Source organism: Lepidochelys kempii, chromosome 1, assembly GCF_965140285.1.
Source record: "Lepidochelys kempii isolate rLepKem1 chromosome 1, rLepKem1.hap1, whole genome shotgun sequence".
In the NCBI taxonomy this organism is placed as follows: Eukaryota; Metazoa; Chordata; order Testudines; family Cheloniidae; genus Lepidochelys; species Lepidochelys kempii.
Window position 1 is genome coordinate 167,790,570 of NC_136380.1, and position 13,755 is coordinate 167,804,324.

Here is a 13,755-nt window from a genome sequence, read left to right on the forward strand (position 1 = left end):
TATAAAAAATGTTTGCATCATACACTGTGTCTGGCCTGCCTGTGTACACATATAGAGATCAGCTACCCTGGATATGACTACACTGGAGCTGGAGGTGTAGTTTCCAGGTTGGATAGATATACCTCTGTTCAAGCTAGTATGCTAAAAATAGAAGTGTAGCTGCAGCAGGATGGGCTAAGTACCTAGGGTCTTGAATGGGATCGTACTTGCGGTGGCTAGCTGTACTGCCGCCCTCGCCACTGTAGCGTCTACTATATTTAGTGCACTAGCTCAGGGGTCGGCAACCTTTCAGAAGTGGGGTGCCTAGTCTTCATTTATTCACTCTAATTTAAGGTTTTGCATGCCAGTAATATATTTTAACATTTTTAGAAGGTCTCTTTCTATAAGTCTTTAATATATAACTAAACTATTGTTGCATGTAAAGTAAATAAGGTTTTAAAAATGTTTAAGAAGCTTCATTTAAAATTAAATTAAAATGCAGAGCCCCCTGGACCGGTGGCCAGGACCTGGGCAGTGTGAGAGGCATTGAAAAATCAGCTTGCGTGCCGCCTTTGGCACGCGTGCCATAGGTTGCCTACCCCTGCACTAGCTCAATCAGAGCTAGTGCAAGTATGTCTACCTCTGCTGGAAAGACTCTATGATCCATTAAGCTGGCATCACCATGATAACCCTTTTTGTCAGATATACCTCTGGGCTTGATGTGGAAGGACAGAACAGATATTTGGGTTCCCTCTACACATCCTGCATAGTTTGGGAAGCCCAGTAATGACCTCTTGTGCATTTGCCATGTTGATCACAATGCCCTGCAACATACCTCCGTAACAACAGCAACCACTATGTACCAAACTGATGCTCAGGTAAGCAGTAACTAGCTTCCACTGTGCAACCCAATCCATCAATTAATTTTCTTCTAAAGTAACAGGATGGGTCAGATGATTGGTCTAGAAACTGTACTACCAAGCTCTGATTCCTCCAAAGCAAGCAGCTCAGGAGGAAGTGGAGAGACTTTGGGTCTCCTCTGGAGAGAGTTGGTTATTTTCTAGTCCTAGTACGGTGCCCCAACACTGTTGGTATGGATGTCTTATAAATGTGAACAACAACATAACAGTTATAATGTTATTACTACAGAACAAATAGATAAGTTCATGGACTGTTCAGTGCAAATATAAGATAGTAAGGTACTTTTAGAATTAAGTGAATATTTAAAATTATAATGTACTTTTTACACCTTTGCAAAATAATTTGTACATCTCTACTCATGGTCACTACAATTTTAAGTGTCATTATAAAGGCTGAGAGCAGACAGGATTGGCTACTAACTTTGTCTGTTACATACCAAGGAATCTCACAAAACCTGGATGACTGGGCAACAAAATGACACATGAAATTCAATGTTGATAAGTGCAAAGTAATGCACAGTGGAAAACATAATCCTAAGTATATATACAAAATGATGGGTTCTAAATTAGCTGTAAAGAGAGATATTGGAGTAATTGTGGACAATTCTCTGAAAACATCTGCTTAATGTGCCTCAGCGGTTAAAACAGCTAACAATATTAGGAACCATTAGGAAAGGGATGGATAACAAGACAGAAAATATCATAATGCCACTATATAAATCCGTGGCACATCCCCACCTCAAATACTGCCATGCATTTCTGGTTACCTTATCTCAAAAATATATATTAGAAATGAAAAACGTACAGAGAAGGGTAACAAAAATGATTAGGGGTATGGAACAGCTTCCATATGAGGAGAATTTAAAAAGACTGTGATTGTTCACCTTAGAAAAGAGACAACTAATGGGGGATATGATACAGGTCTATAAAATCATGAATGGTGTGGAGAAAGTGAACAGGGAACTGTTATTTACCCTTTCACATAACATATGATATTAATAGGTAGCAGGTTTAAAACAAACATAAGGAAGTATTTCTTCACACAACACACAGTCAACCCGTGGAACTTGTTGCCAGGGGATGTTGTGAAGGTCAACAGTATAACTGAGTTCAAAAAAGAATTAGGTAAGTTCCTGGAGGATAGGTCCATCAATGGTTACTAGCCAAGATGGTCAGGATGCAACGCCAGGCTCTGGGTATCCCTATACCTCTAAGTGCCAGAAACTGGGAATGGACAACAGGGGATGGATCATTTGATAATTATGCTGTTCTGTTTGTTCCCTCTGATGCCTCTGGCACTGGCCACTGTCAGAAGACAGTATACTAGGCTAAATGGACCACAGGTCTGACCTAGTATGGCCATTCTTCTGTTCTTACATAACTAACTTCTCTTTTTATAGCATTGAACATTCTCATTACTTTCCCAATAAAATCTGACTTAAATTTACCTGTGACTTTATAAATGAGGCAAGTCTTTCTGTTACATCAATTTTATGCTAATCTAACTCTATTGATTTCAACAGAGTTATACTGCATAAAACCAGTGCTGCTGAGAATCAAGTTCATGATTTCATGTAAGGCCGTAGAAGGGAGTTTCATTATTTTTATAAGAACAATTTTCCATGACTACATTCTTCTCTATTCAGGGGAAAATAGGAACACCTAACAGGAGTGCATAACTGAGAGAGGAGGAGACAGATGGAGCAAAACATATCAGGAGCAGAGACTGGAGAAACATAGTACAGGGCCCAATAACTTGGGTGTCGAAAGTTGGACACGTTCATCTGTAGTTAGCAATCTAAATATCCATTTCAGGCATTAGGTGTTGAGTAGATGTCTAAACATGGTGTATATCTTTTGGTTCAAAAAATAGGATCTCAGGCAGTGGAGTCACCTCTCATTGCACTATTAATCAAGAAAGCCCCCTCAGAAGAACCAGTTTTTGTGGGGAGGGACAGAGGTTTTTACTTCTTCACAGCAAACTCCCAAATGCAGAAAGCATGTCCTCTCTCCTATGAGTCCAGTGTGAGGGAAACAGGACTGGACCCAGGACTCGGATTCAGATAAACACTTAAGCATGTACTTAAGTCAATCCTTATTCAGGAAGCACCTGACTTCAATGGTACTTAGCACATGCTTAAGTGTTTTGCTGAATTGGGGCCAAGGACAGCAAGCTGAAGAAAGTGGAAGAATAGGGAGCTTTATTTACATCAACTCTGCTTTAGTTGAGCAGCCTGGTAATTTCTGCATACAGATTTATTTATTTCATTAATTGTAATATGTCAGAATGATTCAACTTTTCTACTTAGATGGTTTAGCTTGCTGTGTAGTCAGCACACACTGAACTTTCTGAGGCAAGTGGGCCCTAGTGGCCTACCTATAATGTCTTCTTGATGCAGCCCATCAGAGCTGTGTAGCAGTTTGTTTTGTTTAATACAAAGCAAATAATACTCCTTGGAATTTTTCCATTGCAGAATAATGGAAAATGGAACTTTCAGAAATGTATTTTTAGAACAAAGTTCTTGCTGTGACTTCACTAAGTAGATCAGAATACTGGAATGAAGATTTCCATTTTTCAGAAAAAGCACTTAACTTTCAATTATCAAAAGTGCTCTGTTGTAAGAATGGCTATAAAGCACTAAATATTTGCAGTTAGTCATCTAGAAATATCTATTCTGGATCTGGAGCTTCACCTCTGCAGAATCTCTGCTTAGAATGGACTGACAAAGCTCCACAGCTCAATGGGACGTGCACACCTTCTGTGGAGTACCAAGATCAGTTCTGCAGGGTCCTCCCACAAACAAGTGCACAGAGGGTGGGTGGCGGTGGGATCTGGGTAGTGATGAGTGGAGGTGGAATGATCCATTTCAAGGTTGCCAGTATCTCTTTGGGGCTCTTACATCTAGAGAGAAAGACCACTCATCCCACAGAGAAGAGAGTAGCACACTGCTTGATATTTGGTCTGTAGGCTGCTGTCCAGGATTCTGGATTAAAAGCACTAAACTATAAGGCTGAGATTTTCAGTCACTTACTGAATACCCAAATTATTTCTGTGGCTTTGAAAATCCCACCCCAAGGATTCCAGTCATTTGTGCTCTTTGATATTACAAGTTTCAAATTCCTCCTCTAGGAGTTTGAGAGCTCACAATTGGCAAGTTACGTTTTAAGAAAAACTGAGTATCAACCATTGTATATCCATTTACCTTGCACTTACATGTATACTTTGTTTCTCTTAATAAAATATCAGTGTCTGCCTTTAAACCTGACACCATGAGGAAAGCCTTGTAGCCTGAAATATTGGTATTTTTACTGTGAAGATACACACAAGCATACTTAAGTAAAAGGATTTCTCACTGTTGTGCTACAATTGACTTAGCATTTTGGATTCAGAGAAAAATCAAAATCAAATTGCCTAGCTAGTTTACAGTAGATACAAATAAAGTTTAAGATATTAAATATAAAAAACATTTCATTTACACTACAGTTGTGAAACGAACTGACAATAGCAAGGAAACTCAAGGCTGAATTCACTGTTAAATTTAAACACAGCACAAAAGTCTGAGTTTAGGGCCCAATCTGGCAGTCACTTGAGCACTTGCCCATTAACTCAACATGATTACTTACGTGTATAAATTTCAGCATGTGTGTAAGTGTTTGAAGGATTGTGGCCTAAGAATGAAGTACCAACATTAATTAATCTGATAGAATCAGCCAGACACTCATCATAATGTATACTTCCCTGATATTACAAAAATGTCCCTGAAAGATAATAAAAAGAACACTATCTGACCCAAAGCCTTTGATGGTTGCTTTGGACTGGCTATGGCATCCTGAGATCTTGAGGGAGAAGGAAAACTTAGGCAGTTCTTTAAAAAAAAAAAAAGTTATGGACTCAACAGACCAAGAGGGCTCCCTGTAGAGTTTTTCCACAGTGTATTTAGAATATTTTGTAAAAGGCTATTATTTATCCAAAAGACTTAAATGCTTCTAGAGGAGCAGTTTCAGTCTATTGTGAAAGTATACATTTAGAGTGTATTATATGTACTAAAAGTGGGTAGTAAAAGTCTTAATAAAAAAAAAAGAGACACAAGGTGGGTGAGGTAATATCTTTTATTGGACCAACTTCTGTTGGTGAAAGAGACAAGTTTTTGAGCTTACACAGAGCTGTTCTTCAGATCTAGGAGAGGTACTCAAAATGTCTTAGGTAAATACAAGGTGGAACCTACTGTTAAGTATAAACAGTTAACATGTTGCAAGGTGAAATGGGCAGTTAACACCTCTGCAGTCATATGACAAAGGAAGGTTAGTGGGTTACAGATCCTTGTAATCAGCCATAAATCCAGTGTCTTCACTGAGTCCATGATTTTTAGTGTCTAGCAGAGTGTGATAAGGTGTGTTCTCCACACTTGCCCTGAAAGGGTTAATGTAGACCAGAGGGGCCAATTAATTACTCTGCAAACTGGGGGGAACTAAGGCCAAGGGGAAAGCCCTAATTAAGGGAAGATCATCTGTGTAGGAACAGGAATGGGGCTCTACAAAGCCAGAGAGCTGATAGCAGAGAGAGGCTGCAGGGAAGTAGTCTGTAGTCACTCCCTGGGAGAAGGGGTGTGTGTTTGGGGCTATAGAAATTAGCTTGCAGTTACTATCTGAGAGGAAAGAGATTGGGCTGGCAAACCTGGGGGAGGGGAGGGGGCATCAGAGCCAGAAAGAGTACGAAAGGCTCAGGCAAAAAGGCAGCAAGGTTCAGGATGGTGCAAACCTGGGCTGCTGACTAGAGGGTCCTGAGCTGGAATCCAGACTAGAGGGTGGCCCCAGGTTCCCCTGCCAGCCACTGTGGAAGTAGCACCATCGGGGCAGTGAATGAGAAGGCTGACTAAGACTGCTAGTAAGGAACTGACTTTGATACCTCGGAAGGGGGAAGCATGCATAGGGACCTGGCTGGAGGGCCAAGTCACGAAGAAGGAGCATCTTGAGTCGCAGAAAGCACGAGAGAGTGCAGCAAGGTGTGCAGCGAGTAGCAGAAGGGGACTCTGGACTGGGAAAGAGGTAATTCCCAGAGTGGCCAGGACGAGGTGTCACCTGTGGTGAGGGGACCTGGTGAATTTATGAATTTAAGTTTCCAAGCTCATCTTTTGAAGGTGTTGTGCAGGTTTTCTTTGCAGATGAGGACTGAGAGGTCAGATATGATCGTTTTGTGAAAACTGTTCACCCATGGGACATAGCGTGTTTTTGTCTCTTTCACCTGCAGAATTTGATCCAATAAAAAAATATGACCTCATCCACCCTCTCTCTCTCTCTCTCTTTCTCTCTCACATCCTGGGACCAACACAGGTACTACAACACCGCAAACAATTTTTTTTTAAATTAAAAAAATAGTCACTTTGGATGTAAAGTAGCAATAACAGATTATCTGGGTAACTTTGTTTATAAATATCACAAGCAGCAAAGATAGTCATACATAGCACTCTTCATCCAGAGATCTCAGTGTGTTTTACATAGAAAAGTAAACATCACTATTTCCATTTTACAAAGGATAAACAGATGCACAGAGAGGTGAAGTGACTTGTCCAGGGTCACATAGGAAGTCACTGCAGAACTGGGAATAGCACCCAGGTTTCCTGACTATCATTCAGTGCCCTAGACATTCAAAACTACTGGCTCACTCAAATTAGGGCTATTTGCTGCAGAAAATATCCACAGCCTTCTGAGACAGCAGGAAGATCAGCAGACTGAAGAAAGGCTAACATACCATCATACACCCCACAAAACTTTACACCAGAATTCTGTATTCTGGGCCCATTCATTTTACCTTTCCTACAAATCCCACAGGCCCACCCCTGTTCTCTGTATTCTGGACAGCCACCATTATCCTCCATCCCTTCCCCTGTCATCTTTTTGGTGAGTAGTGGGAAGGACAGAAAATGAGGTTTCTCCAGACCAGTGGCCCCCGGCATCATCTCCTTAGCTGACAGAAGACAGATAAAGAAACATCATTGGACCACATAGCTCCTTTGAAAATATTTCCCAGTTTACATGAGGAAAGCACCCGCCTTTGCATTTAAATGTCAGAGGATACCTGCTGTCATTTACATGAGCTTGAGTGTTCCTGGGAAAGATATGATCTGAAGCAGCCATCAAAAGTGAAACTGTCATCATTCTGCAGCTACTGTGGAGGGGCACTGACCCCAGGAATAGGGAGCCAGCTCTTTGCCTGCTAAACCTCCAAGTTTCCATGGACCAACAGAAATGGTCCGATTCTGTGGTGAGTTGGGCTACTTTCTGTTATGCTTGCATCACAAACTACGGCCCTAAAGGCATCTTAGCAGGCGACAGGAGGATTCCCCCAACAGTGTAGCAGCTCATATGTCGAAAGTGTGGCTGAGACAAAGGGAACATGGCAGAGGTGTTAACATCCTTGTGATCACTGACATAGTGGGGGCTTGTCAAGGTTCCTTCCCCACTCTGAATTCTAAGGTACAGATGTGGGGACCTGCATGAAAGACCCCCTAAGCTTATTCTTACCAGCTTAGGTTAAAAACTTTCCCAAGATACAAACTTTGCCTTGTCCTTGAACAGTATGCTGCCACCACCGAGCGTTTTAAACAAAGAACAGGGAAAGAGACCACTTGGAGACGTCTTCCCGCAAAATATCCCCCCAAGCCCTACACCCCCTTTCCTGGGGAAGGCTTGATAATAATCCTTTCCAATTGGTACAGGTGAACACAGACCCAAACCCTTGGATCTTAAGAACAATGAAAAATCAATCAGGTTCTTAAAAGAAGAATTTTCATTAAAGAAGAGGTAAAAGAATCACCTTTGTAAAATCAGGATAGTAAATACCTTACAGGGTAATCAGATTCAAAACATAGAGAATCCCTCTAGGCAAAACCTTAAGTTACCAAAAGACACAAAAACAGGAATATACATTCCCTCCAGCACAGCTTATTTTACAAGCCATTAAACAAAAGAAAATCTAACGCATTTTCTAGCTAGATTACTTACTAACTTTACAGGAGTTGCAAGGCTTACATTCCTGATCTGTTCCCAGTAAAAGCATCACACAGACAGACAGAACCCTTTGTTCCCCCCCGCCCTCCAGATTTGAAAGTATTTTGTCCCCTCATTGGTCATTTTGGGTCAGGTGCCAGCGAGGCTACCTTAGCTTCTTAACCCTTTACAGGTGAAAGGGTTTTGCAGCTGGCCAGGAGGGATTTTATAGCACTATAGTATATAGTATAGCACTATATATATAGCACTATATATATAGTATACAGAAAGGTGGTTACCCTTCCCTTTATATTTATGACAGGGCTGTTGACCAAACAGCATAAATTAGAGTAACCTTCAGGATACTCTAATTCAGTGGTTCTCAAGCAGGAGTCCAGGGCAGGGCCACAAGCAGGTTTCAGGGGGGTCTGCCAAGCAGGACCAGCATTAGACTTGCTGGGGCCCAGGGCAGACAGCCGAAGCCCCACTGCATGGGGCTGAAGGCGGAAGCCCAGAGCCCCGCCACCCAGGGTGGAAGCCAAAGTCTGAGCAATTTAGCTTTGCGAGGCCCCCTGTAGCATCGGACCCAGGCAATTGCCCTGCTTGCTACCTACTAACGCTGGCCCTGGCTTTTATATGCAGAAAAACAGTTGTTGTGGCACTGGTGGGACATGGAGTTTTCAATAGCATATTGGGAGGGACCTCAGAAAGAAAAAGAAAGAACCCCTGCTCTAATTTATGCTGGAGACTGACCTGGGTCCAGAATGGCCTAAGATTAAGCTTAGGGGAGAAATGTAAGAAAAACCTTTGTATACCAGCCCTATCTTGCCACAGCTTCACTGAATGCTTTGTAGCCTCAGTGAAATATCTTGCCTGGAGCCTATCTTGGACTGGATATAGGCTTTAAACCATTTTACAAAGTATCTGCGCAATCCCTCTCCCATTGAAATAAGTAGCGACATTCCTATTCACTCCAATGGCAGCAGGATGGGCCCTGCTACGGTTTGCACACAAATAATTTGTAAATAAATAAAAAAAACCATCGGAACAGCCACAATGGCTAAATTTCCCTGCACTGGGTTGAAAATTCAAACCAATCTCCTTGTTGCTATGGTTTCTCTCTCTGTGCAGATGTGAAGTCCCATTAAATTTTTAGAGCTCAGATGTACACCACTGAAACACTCACAGTAACTTAACTATGGTGTACGGGGAGACTTTGGCAAACCAGTAAAGTGCCTGAAACCACTACGGCTTATTGCTAAAAGCAGCCAAGTCAGTAGGCTGTAAATTAGCCATGTCAGCAGGCTTAGCTTAACCAAGGCAGGAGGGGAAGGGTGCCACAGAAAGGGCAGCTTGAGCCCATGTTCTTCCTGATAAGAATTGTGTTGAAGTTGCTGATATATGCATCTTAGAAGAGCAGGATGTGCCCCAGGAATGTCTCTTGGGGCCTCAAGGCTGCAAACATTGGAAAAACCCACACCTGGTTAATCGATAATCAGAAGGAACCTCTCACTTGACCATTGAAACTGCTTACTTAACAAGTTTGCTTTAAGGGACATGTCATTCTATTACTAATGTATAAATAAAGGGGAAAAGTTTGAGGTAGGGGGACTCTTCAGGACTGGATTCTCCCACTGGATGCATCTTGTGTTCCCCACTAGCAGACGGGCTGTTGCTGTGCCACTCGAGAGCCACACTCAGCTTTGGTAATTATCAAGGGTTGGGGGTGTTTTACTAACCTGTTGCAGACATGTGTACAAGTGCTTGAGACTAAGTAAAGTTTAGCTTTAAGTGAAAGCACTCTTGTGTTGTCCTGTTTGTGCCAGCCATCTATCGGTTGGACAGCCGTGTCTCCCCTGATTTATTTCCTGACACCACTTTGCACAGAGTAAAAGTTACCAAGAGCTTTGGGTTGAAAGAACCCCGGGTAACAATGGCACCACAAATATATTGTTTCACGGTTGGGTTTTTTTAAAAATCTAATCTACATGGTATAGAATCAGTTAAAAATAAAAATCAAAGTTTACCTGAAGTTGCTGTTCTAGTTCTGGAAAAGCCAAAGGAAAGGTGTTTTCAGGAGGAGTATCATCTAAAATGTAAACAGACATTTTGAAAGATAACACTTACTATAAAGGCATTTCACATGCTCAGTTGACATAGTATGGCATGTATGTTGTCCCTTCTGTCCTGATCCTGCGAAGACTTACACACATACTTAACTTGATACAAATGCGTAGTCCTACTGAACTTAGTGGAACTACTCATGGGTGTAAAGTTAAGTCTCTGCAGGACTGGAGCCTTACTTTGTGTTACAATAATCCTGAAACAGAGTCACACTTATAGAATGTATTATAGCACAGTAAATTAATCAATCAATCAAAACATCAAGACAATTTCTATCCCCCGCTTCCCAATTACAGAACAAATAATTCAGGTGTCTGCCATACACACCCATGCCTTCAATGAGCTCGTGACTTCAGTAAAGAGTGAGGCCTTGTCTACACTGGCAAGTTTCTGCGCAGGAAAGCAGCTTTCTGCGGTATAACTCCCAAAGTGTAGACACTGCCAAGCCACTTAGCGCGCAGAAACTGCGCAGTTGCAGCACTTAAAAAACCTACCCTGACGAGAGGCGCAGAGCTTTCTGTGCTGGGGCTACAGCGCCACGGTGCCGGTGTAGACACCCTCGTTGCTTACAGCCCTGCAATTGGCCTCCGGGAGGTGTCCCACAATGCCTGTTCTCGCCTCTCTGGTCATGGGGTTCAACTCTACTGCCCTGCCCTCAGGTGACCAACCGTGAGCCCCGCCCCTTAAATTTCTTGGAAATTATGAAAGTCCCCTTCCTGTTTGCTCGCTGACATGTGAAGTGGTCTCAGCACATCTTTCCAGGTGGCCATGCCTGCTCCACGCACTAGGCGATCCCCCACTTGGAGCAATGCCGAGCTGCTGGACCTCATCAGATTTGGGGAGGGGAGGCTGTCCAGTCCTAGCTGCACTCCAGCAGTAGGAATTATGATACCTACAGACAGTTCACGATGCATGACAGAAAGGGGCCATGACCGGGACACACTGCAGTGCAGGGTCAAAGTGAAGGAGCTGTGAAACGCTTACCACAAGGCACGGGAGGCAAACCGCCGCCCCGGTGCTGCGCCCACAAGCTGCTGGTTCTACAAAGAGCTGGATGTGATAATCGGTGGTGACGCCACCTCCATTGCGAAGGCCCCTGTGGATACTTCGGTTGCTCGCGGGCTAGTCGAGAATGGACGGAGACAGGAGGAGGAAATCTTGGACGAAGATGTGGAGGGGGAGGCAGAGGACGACTCAGAGGTCAGAAGGCCATGTAGTCAGGAGCTCTTCTTTACCTTGGAGGAGGCTAGCCAGTCACAGCTGTTGGAGTTTGGCAAAGCACAAACAGGAGAGGAGCCCCCTGGTAAGTGGCTTCGATTTTGGGAATCGCTGAAGCAAGTTGTTGGGGGCAGGAGGGTTGCAGAAAGCAGTCTTGGGTCTGCATGATGCGCATACCACTGCACGTCTAGCCTGAACAGCGGAACAGAGTGTTGATTGACTCCCTCACTTCACAGGAATCTGCCTCAGAGATCTCCAGGAAACTCTCGTGGAGATACTGGGCAATCCACTGCCCCAGGTTCTTTGGCAGAGCTGCTTTGTTTCTTGTCCCATTAAGAGTAACTTTCCCATGCCACTCTGCCATCACTGTGGGGCCAGGAACCATTGCTGCAAACAGGTGAGCCACAGAAGGGCCAGGGCGGAAGCCGCAGTATTGGAGAAGACCCTCCCTTGATTCCCTGCTCACCCTCTACAGCGAGTTATCTTCCATAATGAACACAGCCTGTGGAAAATGTGGGGACAGTAATGATTATAGGGCCCCCCCATAGTGCTGGCTCTCCCCAAAAGTCAAATGCCCAGTGTAAAGTATGGTCCCGGAACACTGATTTCCACTGCCCCTGCGGTTACTCACCATTTTGGGGGTCTTGTGGCTCATGTGTGCTTTCCTGGGGTCAGCCAGTTAATGACAGGTATGTGAATAGTGGTTTTACATCAGTGGTCTGTGTGTTGCAAACAATACTGCTTCTGTAAAATGTTGCATTTTGGCTTCCCAGATACGACCTTGGGAGCCCAGCCTCCCTCTTCGTTATCACTGGCTGAACTGCTGCGCAGAATTAGTAAGTGGCCACGAAGAACTAAAGAGGACTTTCTGCGTGATGTCATGATGCACTCCGCGGCCGAGAAACAGGAATTGAAGGAGTGGCGGGACAGCAAGAAGAGGCACCGAAAGGAGAATGCAGCGCGCCAGAATGAAGCCACGGAGTGGCCCTTAAACGTTATGGAGCGCCAAGTGGACATGCTCCAGGCGCTACTAGCTCTGCAAACCAAGCAGCTCCGTGCCCGCCCTCCCCTGCAGCCGCTGTCACAAAACTCTTTCCCATGCGCCCCCTAGACACCACCACACTCTTATCAACCTCCTGGCCCCAGTCTGTACCCACAGCATTCCACTCCCCCCCTCCCCCCCGTCACAGTCCAGCATGGCGGACTCCCAGTACCCACTGCACTCAACACCCATCCCTCTGCAGTTTAGCCCTCCTGAAGTACAGTACCCGCTGCACTGTACTCCAAAGGACAAGGCTGCATATGATACCTGGACATACACAAATCTTTAACGTCCCTGGGACCCCACCTCCTCATGGGACCCTTCCTTCCCCTATCCTCCACCCCCCACAGGGCTGATGTGTTTTTTTGTTTGTCTCTCTCCTCCGGTTGTTGTTTTTTAATAAAAGAATTGTTTTGGTTTGAAAGAAATCTTTATTCCATTAATTGAAAGCAAAGAGAGCCTGCAAAGCAACAGGCAATTTTCTTAAACCTTCATAGTGCATCGTCTGCACCAATCACAATCACCTCCTAGCATTACAAGCACTGCACTCCTGAGCATGGCAACAAATATTAGTGGCTTTCAGCTTCAAATTGCTGCCTCAAGGCATCCCTGATCCTTATGGCCCCTGTCCCTGGTTGTTCAAATTCAGCCTCCAGGCGCTGAGCCTCAGTGGTCCAGCCCTGAGTGAAGCTTTCACCTTTCCCTTCACAAATATTATGGAGCGTACAGCATGCAGCTATAAGCATAGGAATAGTGTCATCAGCCAGGTCCAGCCTCCCATATAGGCAGAGCTAGCGGGCCTTTAAATGGCCAAAAGCACGCTCAACAGTCATTCTGCACTTGCTCAGCCTGTTGTTGAGCTGCTCCTTGCTGCTGTCAAGGTTCCCCATGTATGGCTTCATAAGCCACGGCATTAAGGGTAGGGAGGTTCTCCCAGGATCACAATGGACATTTCAACTTCCCCTAAGGTGATCTTCTGGTCCGGGAAGAAAGTCCCTGCTTGCAGCTTCCTGAACAGGCCAGTGTTCCAAAAGATGTGTGTGTCATGCACCTTTCCAGACCAGCCTGTGTTAATGTCTGTGAAACGCCCACGGTGAGCCACAAATGCCTGGAGAACTATAGAGAAATACCCCTTCCAATTAATGTACTCAGTGGCTAGGTGGTCTGGTGCCAGAATTGGAATATGCATGCCATCTATCGCCCCTCTGCAGTTAGGGAAGCCCATTTGTGCAAAGTCATCTACAATATCATGCACATTGCTCAGAGTCGCGGTCTTTCACAGCAGGATGCGATTAATGGCTCTGCACACTTCCATCAACACGAGTCCAATGGTTGACTTTCCCACTCTGAACTGGTTAGCGACCGATCGGTGGCAGTCTGGAGTAGCCAGCTTCCACAGTGCAATCGCCACGTGCTTCTTCAGTGACAGGGCAGCTCTCATTCTCGTGTCCTTGCGCCACAGAGCTGGGGCAAGCTCATCACACA

General features: G+C 44.4%; 1 protein-coding gene across 4 annotated transcripts in view; it reads right to left on the reverse strand.

The window, feature by feature from the left end:
• MAP3K7CL (MAP3K7 C-terminal like) overlaps positions 1–13,755 on the reverse strand; it is an 83,492-nt gene that overhangs the window by 27,656 nt on the left and 42,081 nt on the right. For 3 of the 4 annotated variants that reach the window (XM_073362860.2, XM_073362849.2, XM_073362869.2), the window contains exon 4: positions 9,914–9,975. In XM_073362860.2, coding sequence (XP_073218961.1) covers positions 9,914–9,975 — 62 coding nt within the window. Of the gene's footprint in view, positions 1–9,913; positions 9,976–13,755 lie in introns of those variants that run through there. The other variant, XM_073362878.2, reaches the window with a different exon arrangement.